Source organism: Camellia sinensis, chromosome 4 (assembly GCF_055761805.1).
Source record: "Camellia sinensis isolate YWXY chromosome 4, ASM5576180v1, whole genome shotgun sequence".
Taxonomy (NCBI): domain Eukaryota; kingdom Viridiplantae; phylum Streptophyta; class Magnoliopsida; order Ericales; family Theaceae; genus Camellia; species Camellia sinensis.
Genome location: NC_138964.1, coordinates 55,371,265 through 55,383,332, shown reverse-complemented (window position 1 = coordinate 55,383,332; position 12,068 = coordinate 55,371,265). Strand labels below are relative to the sequence as shown.

The 12,068-nt window shown below is 34.9% G+C and overlaps 1 protein-coding gene across 1 annotated transcript; it reads right to left on the bottom strand.

Annotated features, from left to right (window-relative positions):
- Positions 1-2,555: 2,555 nt before the first annotated feature.
- Positions 2,556-5,908, bottom strand: LOC145823772 (uncharacterized). The gene is made up of 5 exons (XM_082923290.1): positions 5,849-5,908; positions 4,060-4,362; positions 3,710-3,885; positions 3,294-3,613; positions 2,556-2,743 (listed from the first exon to the last, which is right to left on the bottom strand). The coding sequence occupies exons 1-5, from the start codon at positions 5,906-5,908 to the stop codon at positions 2,556-2,558; spliced, it is 1,047 nt and encodes a 348-aa protein (XP_082779416.1).
- Positions 5,909-12,068: the final 6,160 nt, after the last annotated feature.

The following is a 12,068-nucleotide window of genomic DNA, read 5'->3' as shown; positions in this document are numbered from 1 at the left end:
TCTTAGCCTTGCATGCTCACTTAAATGAGTGTGCGGCGTTGTCACGGAGCTTGGGGCGTGACAATTTTATGGTATCAGAGCCAGGTTTCGATCCTTGTAACATCCTGTCCCACATCGGAAGTTTGCATGGGTGATCTTGAGCATATATAGCACCACTACCTTGCTACTAAATAACTTGGACTTAAGCTTTTGGGTATTGTTGGTCGACCCACAAGTTATTTGGGCCAGCAAGTAGTGGGGCGTTACAAATGGTATCAGAGCGGACCCATGCACACAACCATGTGGGCCACTTATTCTGGGCTGGCCACGAGCTTGTCGTGGTATTTTGATTGATTATAGACCCTCGCGAGGACGCGAGGATTTATAAGTGGGGGAGTTTGTAACATCCTGTCCCACATCGGAAGTTTGCATGGGTGATCTTGAGCATATATAGCACCACTACCTTGCTACTAAATAACTTGGACTTAAGCTTTTGGGTATTGTTGGTTGACCCACAAGTTATTTGGGCCAGCAAGTAGTGGGGCGTTACAGATCACATACACATGTGTGAATATTTACATTTGTTCTTGTTAATAACAATTGTAAATGTTATTCTTCTCTACCAAATGTGAACATTCACTTATGATATTCATAAGCACTAATGTTTTGCAGATGTGAATGTTCACAGTTGCTATACTGATGTGAATGTTCATATTCAATTATGATATTCATACTGCTATGTTGTGATGAGCATAATTGATGCAATTTTTCGAACTAGATTTTTCTATAATACACATATTTTGTGCAAGAATGTACATATTGTCTACATGACATCATTACGGACAACGTACACATGTGTAAATATTCACAATTGTTCTTATTCATAACAGTTGTGAATGTTCACACCATATCAATCTCTATGCATGTAAAAGTTCACATCACAGTTTATATTTATGTCAACATTGACAACAATAATGTAAAAAAGTTCAAGCCATGTGCGAGTTTTCACATAATATGATTCTTTTACGCAAGTGTGAATGTCCACATCATATATTCATCATTAAAACTTTAACAAAATATCAGTTTCATACCCAAAAAGAAAAAAAGAAAAAACACAAATGAAATACTAAGTTTGCCAAACCCTTATTTTGCTTGCCAACACAACGTAATCTTATTACAACACAATGTTTGCCGACACAACACAATCTTATTTCAAAAATCAATACAAAAATGGGCAAATTACAAACACCCCCCTTGAGGTTTGGTGAAAATATAGATTTCCCCCTGAGGTTTGAGAAATTACATCTCACTCCCTGAGGTTTTTATTTTCATAACAAATTGCCCCCTGAGGTTTTTATTTTCATAACAAATTGCCCCCTGAGGTTTTTATTTTCATACAGATTCCCCCCTAATTTTTCCTAATTTGCTATGAAAATTTGACCCTCAGGGGGCAATTTGTAATTTCTCAAACCCTAGGGGGGAATCTGTATTTTTATCAAACCTCGAGGGGGGTGTTTGTAATTTGCCCTATAAAAATCCAATGTAAAATACAATGTTGAAATGAAAAATGGACATCCTATATCAGCTCCTTGCATGATTTCCGATTATAGCTCCCCAACTTATCACATCTCTTGCACCTTATTTGTTTCAGTTTCTCACTCCTTGATGGGATCCTATCTTTTTTGGCCTTCCGGGTGGTCTTTTCACAATTGGCGGGTATATAGTGAAGTCCGTGGGATCAAAAGGCGGTTTTTCCACCGATGGTATAGGGAATATGGCACCCGAATAGGCTGCACGATATGTCTGTACATGAAAGTAATGTTCCACACAATCATTGAGATTGTAGCAGCTCTTCTGAATAGCAATCACAACATCGTCACATGAGAATTCGTTGATTTTCCATTTGAAGCAAGAACATGTATGCCTTCCAATATCAACTGTAACAAATGGTATCGAATAAACTTCAAACACATCCTCATTGGCTTTGCTAACTTGCCAAGACCTACTATCGTTGAACGAATCCATAAGCATTATTTCGAATGTAGGACAAATAAGCTCATTCCATTTGTTTGCTTGGTCACTCCGTGCAGACATTTGCCGCATCAACTACGTACGAATTATGTCCACCATTTGATGATAGGAAGATTGCGTGCTTCTTTAATCCAATTATTAAATGATTCTGCCACATTGGATGTCATCTCCCTGTAACGCATGCCCCTGCACAACATCACAAACATTGTACAATACGAAATTTAATTTCTTCGAAACTGAATATGAAATTTCACATTGCCACAAAACATAACTGAAACTTCACATCGCTATCATTCTAAACTTGACAAATGGAATACATTAGGAAATTACTATTACCTGAAGTATGAATTTGCCCAGTGCTCAGGTGCCAAGTCCTTAAAAAAATTATGTGCTCGTTGCTTACTCTCCTCTTTTAATTTCGCAAGCTTTTCATGGAACCCTACCACAGTTGGCTCGTAAGCACAGTCACCCAAACTACTAACTAGGTGATCCCTAAATCCATTATCAATTCCTTTCATCCGGTCTCTTAAATTGCTCTTCCAGTGTTATAAGCAATAACCGTGGTGAGCCGATGGGAACACCTTTGGCAAAGCTTCTAACAGCCCAAGATTTCGATCCGAAATAAAAGTAATCTGACGCTTACCATCAACAACCTTCCCAAGTTCGCGCAAAAACCACGACCAATTGGCCGTGGTCTCTGAATCAACAATCGCAAATGCAACAAGAAATAGACCTACAACACAACACCATTACACAACTGTTCACAATATTCCAAAGTGAATAGAAAACAATATAAATGAAACAGGTCATGTGAATGTTTATATCTACATTGCCCTATTACTATTGTTGTTTTTGGATTTGGGTTCGAAAAGATCAATGATGTGAACATTCACATTAACGTCCATTAATAATGTCATTGTTGATTGTTGATGTCATTGATGACGTGAACATTAACAGTACTGTTCATTAATGGATAAACTGACATTAGTAGACACCGATGTGAACATTCACATTAGTGTATAATAAAGTAAATGTTCACATTACTGTCATTAGCAGACACAGGTGTGAACATTCACATCAGTGTATACTAATGTGAATGTTTCATATTACTGATAATTTCTCAACCACTCATATTTTTGTTGTTGTTCACATCAATGTGTATTGATGTAAACATTGACATCAGTGTAAATGTGGAACACACTATGTAATCGTCTGTCATATGTCCAGACTATGCTGCTCAATGTGAATATTTACATGAATAGACAACTAAAAAAAATACTAACCATTGTTCTCATCTTTCACCGTTGCCGCAAGTAGCTGAACTTTGTACTTTCCTTTCGGGAATGTTCCATCCAGGAATAATAAAGGCTGATAAGAATTGAACCCAGAAATACACGCAGCGAATGACACAAAGAAACGACAAAACTGTTGACTACTTGCATCATAGTCAATATTGACATAACTCCTCGGATTGTAACGCATCACAGCATCCGAATACCACCGCAGCTGGTCAAACGATAATGAATGATCTCTATAAATAACAGCCTTTGCTTTATCCACGCCCAACCATACCACGTGGTAACTCACATCTAGCCCATAATCCCTTTTCAAAATAGTCACCACATCACACGACTAAGTCAACGGCTTGTCCCTCACAATTTCAGATATGGTACTCGACACCAAATCCGAACTAACTCACGGATTCTTCGATGTTTGGACATCTGTACCACAACTATGCATATCACTAAACCTCTTGATGTAGAAAAAACCATTTGCTCGTTGTGCTCTACAGTGTATAGTCCACAAGTAGCCTCTCTCCTCACGCATCGCACACACAGCAGTAACTCTTGTTGTCTCGTTCTTGACATACTTAAACTGAAACCCACATTGGATGGCATACTTACATAAAACATTACGAAATTCTTATGCACCTCCAACAAACCGTTGTCTTGCATGCGTAATACCATTTGCCCAAGGGACTGACAACAACACCTTCTCCTTATGGTGGCAAAATCTCCGTAGTGCATCAATTTCTTCCTCAAGCCCCACACTCAGCAACCCAGAGCTACTTGATTGACCAATATCACTATTCAATTCAACAGCAACTTCTACATGTTGAACCCCCATTGATTTAGCAAGCAGTAACATGTTATAAAATTCTTCCTCATTGTCCAAATCACACCTATTAATCCTAGGTAGTTTACAGAACAATGAAATAGAACCAGCAGACAACTCACCCAATTTTTCACACAAACACTCCACCAAACGAGAATAACACAATGCGCGGGCAACATTTATAACAGTTGTACTACAACCATATGTACACACCAACATCATAAAGGTATCCATCTCCTGTAAAAACACAACAATACAACAATGAACAGTAATCCAAAACGATATGAAAATTCACATTGTGCAAAAATTAGATGAATATGTGTACCGTTCAAGTGCTAAATCCATAATTTACATTAACAAGATGTGAACATTCACATTAATACATATACTTTGAATTACATCACCCACACAGAGCCTCATTAGGAAAACATCAAAGTAAAATGAGAACATCCACATTCTTCATGTAATTCACATTAACAAGATGTAAACATTTACATTGATACATATACTCTGAATTATATCACCCACACAGAACCTCATTAAGCAAACATCAAAGTAAAATGAGAACATCCACATTCTTCACTAATATTAACAAGATGTAAACATTCACATTGATACATATAGTCTGAATTATATCACCCACACAGAGCCTCATTATGGATACATCAAAGTAAAATAAGAACTATACATTCTTCACATAATCTGAATGAACTCCCCTCCACATGACCACGTAAAATGCATATAATTGAAAAAACAGAGCATCCGATCCATATCAATCCAAAAATAGAGCATCTGATCCATCATACAAATGAAAGCATAAACTGAACATGTATTCATAACCAAAATGATACTAACCTTAATCATGCAATCCTACAATCGTCCAGTAACTCGAAAACAATTGATTTGAACTAGTTATACTCCAGAAAATGTGACAACCAAACACCTTCCAATTTGTCGTCTTCACTCGAAAATCACCGAACCAGACTACAACAGCAAGAATGAAACCCTAGCACATCGAAGCCTTGGAACGTGCATGCAAAATAGAAACGTATCTGACTGAATTAGAATGATGATGAAAAGCGTACAGATAGAAACTGCCAAAACTGAATCAATGAAGAAACATGCAACGTGATATGTATTAACACTGTATATATATATATATATATAAGGGCATAATAGTCCAAGTAAAAATATAAAATTAGTAAAATGGACCTTATGAAATAAAAAGAAAAGTATATGAGACTAATCAGGTTATAATATTCTTTTGTGGACCTAATGGGCTATAACAACTCTAAAATGGATTTATCAATAAAAATCCAATTATCAAAATTTAAAATTTAAAATCAAAATCTGAGTAATTATTAACAATTACTATTATCTTTTAACTGTCAAATGATTATGAAATTATAGGTGAAATTTTAAGAAATAAAGAAGGGTAGTTTAAAATACAAAAAATCTTTGGCATATAAAGAAATGAAAGTTTCAGGACATCAAGAAAGATGTTGCATATACATAATAGTATATGTATATATATTGGATAATGTTATGGTATACAGATTTATTATATGTAAGTAATGATATTTGTGGGTTTGATTACCACAAATATTATAAATTAAATTTATGGAAGTTAAAAAAAAATAAATTATAAATACATAAAATATAATTAAAAAATTATTAGATTATAATTAAAATAAAATCATAACCAAAGTGCGAGAGTGCGTACAAAATCATCTTTGGCACCTCTATCTTCATTTAATCTCCAACTGAATTGAACAGCTCTCATTAATATATCCAATTCAATATAGCTTTTGTATGTGTTTTTTATTTATTTAATTTTTTTTAACATTTTTTTTAATTTCATTCTTTTGCTTTGAGCATTGTATAATGTACAAAAAAGATTTGATTGTGCCCTCTAGGTTCATATACCAATCACTATTCTTTTTTGAGGACAAATATAACTAGTGGAAAGGAAGATTGACGATATAGGAAAACATGAGCCACAAAGTAGTGATTGAGAGGATCTATAGATATCAAATGGGCCAACCAATACACACATCTCAAATGTCACCCTCTTTAGTTTTGTGGTTTGAGACATATAGAATTCCTTTGCCTAGTGGTCAACTTGGCCCCAAACTGAACATGGTAACATATGAGAATAATAGGCCAAGGATTAGATGAATCTCAATTTAGATATTTTAAATAAAATTTCTAATATACACCATTTAAAAAGTATTATTTTTATATTATTTGACATGAAGATAAAAAATCACAATAATAAATACATGTAACGTCTCGAATAATTAACGCAATATACATTTATCAACTTCCAATTTCATAATCTTATTTCTATATCAATAACTTCCATTACTTAATGTATACGGAAAATAAAGTCACAATATTGACATTGTCATCAAATGTCCAACATATGTATTCATTAACTATAAACATTTACAAAAAACATTCCACGTGTGGTTATACATTCAACATTCATAGAATATGAATTTATAGCATATGGCACGATATGTCAAGTACAATTCAATGCCCTCAAGGGTTACACTTTTCAAGGCTTATGCCCAGTTATACAAAAATAATAGTTTTCAAACCCATACATGTAAAGCCCTTGGCTTGTCAAAATAATTATAACAAAAAGGAAAAGAGTCTTGTGCTCTCAAAAATACATTCCTTGCCTTTAAGTTGGCAGGATTATCATATCTTTCCCTGCACAAAATCCGATAGGGTGAGTACAAAGTCTAGTAGAAAAATCTTAATAAAGTATATACATTTTATATAGTTTCCTAAGATGAATACATATACTATGTCATGCTCAAAACATATATTTCTATTTTTTGAAACTTTTGTGCACAATGCAATTTGACGATACAACAATTCAAGAACTTCAATGTAGTTCAAGGGGTGGTAAATACGAATCAGGTAATCCCTAGGTTCGTATATGGCATAACATGCACTACTAATCCCCACTTTGTCGGTTGATAATCGGAAGACACGTGATATTTCCTCCGCGCGTGTTTTTGGTCTTCCACCATGGACACTCAAACCAACTTAACCAATACCAACTACACCCCATATCCGGACCTACCAACGTAGTTGGCCCAAAACAAATCAAAATGATTTTATTTCACAAAATAATTCTGTTCTCAAAACAATAATTTTCCAATACAAGATTCAAAATCAATTGCAATAATAATTCAATGGAATGTCAATGTAAAAGATACAATGCATTAATATAGTTCTATTTTCAATTCCACCACACAATCCTCCATTGTGATCAAATTCCCACATCTCTTATCAATATAATATCATAATATATATTTCTAAGAGATAATATAACAATATCGACATACATGTATTCTTCGCATGTTAATCATCATTTTCTAAAATTGGTTTTCCAAGACAATTCAATAATAAGCTTCAAAATCAATAATTCTCATTCCTCTATGAAATTTCCTTATTTGATACAATAATAGAAATTTTCTCCATCATTTATTCACATAACAACTTATTAAGAATAAATTCCATAATATCTCAACTTTTTCCCCAAATTCTCAAATTCTAGGGTTTCCACAAAAACTAAGTTTTTGATTCCATTTTGAAAAGATTTTTCCACAATCACACCCATACTATAGAACATAGCCTATATTCTTAAGCTTTGGAAAAATAGAGAAAATCCACTTATATAATCATCTAGGGTTTAACAACCCAAAATCATGATCCAAACATATATGAAATACTCCAAACAAGCATAAACTTGCAAAAACATATATGTAACTCAAAGATTATCTTGGAAGAGGAAAGAGATGAAAATCCTAAAACTCAATGACAATGAAAACTTGATTCAATCGATGTAGACGTAGCCCTCATTGCCCTCTTCGATTTGGTGTAAAAAGCCCTCTTAAATTCTTGAAGATTAGAACTAAATCTTTGAGAGAAGTTTGGATTTGGGTGTGTTTGTAGAGAGAAGGAGGAGAAAAGATGAGTTTAGAGAGAGAGAGAGAGAGAAGTGAAAAATTGTACAAAACACGTTTTTGGCACCAGTTTTGAAGAAAAAATGACAAAATTCGAGACAGACGCGCCGAAATCTGCATGGGCGGTTCAAATTCTACACGAGTGGAATTCTAAATCCGCACAAGCGGATTCTGATGCTCCATGGGCGGTTTGCTCCAGAGAAGAACTTAGAAAAATTCACAAAATTCGTTTAAACGGAATACAAAATCCACACGAGCGGTTTTCTGCCCAAAAAACTCGTAAATCCCTGTGTTGATGCGCTTGAGTGGTGTGGTTGCTCATTCCGCACGAGCAATTTTTTTCCAGAAACTCAGAATTTGATTTTGTACTTTGAAACTAGTTCCAATGCCCAAAATCCAAAAATTTTTAACTTGGAAAAGTTACGAAAGGTTTAGTAAGAGTAGGAAAAGAGATCTCAACAACCCAATACGATAAACAAAACGCCGAAAGTAATGCACACTAACTTACTACCCAATACTAGTCAAGTCCAACACCCGGAACATCACAATCTTCCCCCTTTAGGAAATTTCGCCCCCGAAATTTGGTCACACCTCTCACCAACCACCTCCAAAGAACAAGGGCAATACAAAACAAAAGGCTCTGAGTGGTACCAACCACACTAATGACCATAATGAGTCCATACAACAACAATTCAATTACAACATGGATATTTCAATCTCAACAACCTTCCATTACCATCATCAAAGTTTTCCATAGGCCAAGGCCACAATCCTAATAACCACTAATACAATAATCATAGGCATAAGTTCAACAACAATTGTAATAATCTTACAATAGTTCTCTTATGCTAAAAAAGAAGGACAACAACAATCATAACAACTAGTGGTTTACAATTTCAACATTTTATTCTCAAACACATGAGAGCATTACAATCTAGAACAAACTAGGCATTCTCAAATAAATCCGGATTCTTGGAGCGGACTTCCACCTCTCATTTCCATATTGCTTTCTCAACCCCATGGTGTCTCCATAACATCTTCACTAACGGTATAATCTTACCCCTCAACACTTGTTCTCGGACACCTAAAATTTAAACCAGTCGCTCTTCGTATGAGATATCCTCATCTACCTCCAAGTCAGCCTAATCAAGAACATGTGAAAGGTTGGGTTCGTACTTCCTAAGCATAGATACATGGAACACATTGTGAGCCCTAGAAAGTTGTGGCAGTAAGGCCAAATAGTAAGTCACTTTCCCAATTCAATCTAAAATCTCAAAAGGTCCAATAAATCTTGGAGACAACTTCCCATTGTTACCAAATCTCATCAAACCTCGTATCGACGAGATCTTAAGAAACACATGGTCACCAACCTCGAAAGATAGTGGTCAATTTCACTTATCGGTATAACTCTTCCGCCAGCTTTAAGTTGTAGCTGGCCTCTTTTGAATGAGAACAACTTTCTCAGTCGCCTCTCTAATGATCTCTGGACCCAACATTAATGCATTACCTACCTCGGCCCAACAAACTGGAAATCTACAAGGTCAGCCATACAAGGCCTCGAACGGTGCCATATTAATACTAGCTTGATAACTATTGTTACAGGCGAACTCAATCAACGGTAGGTGCCTCTTCTAGGACCCTTGAAATCAAGGACACAAGCTCTAAGCATGTCCTTCAAAATTTGAATGGTACGCTCTGACAGCCCATCGGTCTAAGGATAATAAACGGTCCTAAGGGTCAACTTAGTTCCCAATGCCTCTTGAAGGCTTTGCCACAACTGGGCACTACAACAAAAGTCACTATTTACGGCATCATGTTTACGACATGCGTTAAATGCATGTCGTGATTAGTACATTCTACGACATTTTTTTTTGCAAGCCGTTAATGTTTTGCTAATAACACCATACATACTATGTAAGTCGTTAATTCATATATTTATGGCATATAAAAGTATGCCGTAAAAAATATATGTTTTCACGACTTACAAAAATATGTCGTAAAATATTTGCACTTAAGACGACATATATTTCATGTTGTAAAATATTACAACTTTACATGGCATGCATTAACATGTCGTGAAAACTTCTGCCAAAAAAAAAATGCAATCCGAAAACCAGCGACCACCACCAGCCACCAGCACTAGCACCAACCAGCACCGCCAGCAACCACCACCAGCCACTGCCCCTCCGATGATGTTAGTTACATGAGCACCAATCGATTGATTCCGAGCTTGACATTTGATTCTAATTTCGAGCCTTAGATTAATTTGGTGAGAGCCTTGGATTAATTCGGTGAGAGCCTTGGATTGCATCCTTTATTCAATTAATTCAGTTTCTCCTCTCTTATCTCTCTTTGATATTGATTTGACTTCTAGAGTTTTGATTTTGATTTCTAGGGTTTTGATTTTGATTTGACTTCTATTCACTTAACCTAAATTTTTCTCCCTTGCAGTTTCATTTCAACTTTATGATCTCAAGCAGCAAGGATTCATAGGGAGACAGGAGCTTATGAACAAAAGGCGACCTCCGCTTTCTGAAGCAACACTGTAAGATCTCTGTTTATTTGTACATCTTCCCAAAAATGGCGACCTCAGGCTCTGCACATCTGTATCATTGGATTAAAAATTTTAAAAGTCAGTAAGACAAACTAATTTAAAATTTTCAAAAACAGTTTTCTTTTTAGTCAGCACATATAACTCGTTTCCAAAATCTAAGAGTTCAACACTTCACATGGAAGACCTCTTATTTAGTCCCTGTATTCATTCACAATGATTATTATTCCATAAGCAACTAATTGCACTATTTGACCAAGTTATTATAGAGAATTGAAACCACATTGCTTCGCAGCAAAAACAGGCCTAAGTAAATCAATCAAATCATCTCTACATTTTATAGGTTATGACATGTGAGTTTCAAAATCTGTCTCTAACTCAAAACTCCTAGAACTGCCAAATTGTCATGGATTTATATGTTCTCTTCTTCTCTTATTTGTTCATGCTTTTCGCTTTCATTTATGACTTTTGTAGTGGAAATTTGTAATCCTAAGAGAGGAATTCTCTATCTATATATCACTTTCCGGCTCTGGTTGAGGGGAAATAAGATGAAGACATTGGTGTTCTGGTGAAACTACCAGGCTCCATTTTCACAATTTGGTTTACTTCTGAAAATTATTTTGGATCTTGAAATGAAACAGCTTGTTCCATAAATAGGATGGTTCGCTATCATGCTCCCATTTCATTTTCTACTCAATCCTCCCGGTTGTTTAGTTTGTAGTGACTATTTATGAATATATTGCCATTATTTGATTTCTCTTGTTTCAAGAACATCCGTGGTTTTATTATTCGGGATTTGTGTTTTACATATTGAATAAATACATATATATACACATTCACATTTGCATTCCTTGTGGTTTTATTTAAAATTCTGGGAAGAGATTAGCTATGGTTTAAAATTCAAATAATTCCTTGTTGTCTTTGATTGGTTCCAAATGTTTGCATTCCTTGTGGTTTTATTTAAAATTTTGGGAAGAAATTTGTCAAAATACAAAACTTAAACATATTGTAATAATAGTTTGTCGCTTGCACGGGGCCTTTTAAACCCTATATATATATATATAGTGCTTGATGATTATTTTTTGGACTTACCTATGAAATGATCATTTTCTTATAATAGTGCTTAATGATTATTTTTCATAAATTTTTTAGTCAACCAAACATAGAAATAAATATTTTGATGGAGTAATTATTCGACTCTATTTCATTCTATTGCCTGTGTTTTTTTTACTTTTGATACATTCTAGCTACTTTTGGTAAATGTGGAGTATATTATATACGATAAATTTGGTTCCCAAAAAAAAAAAAAAAAAAAAAAATCAAGGATAAATTTGTAAAACCAATCCTAAATCCTTGTTCCTAGTATAAGATCTATTAATGGCCTTAGTCTAGAAACTTGATCTGGTGAA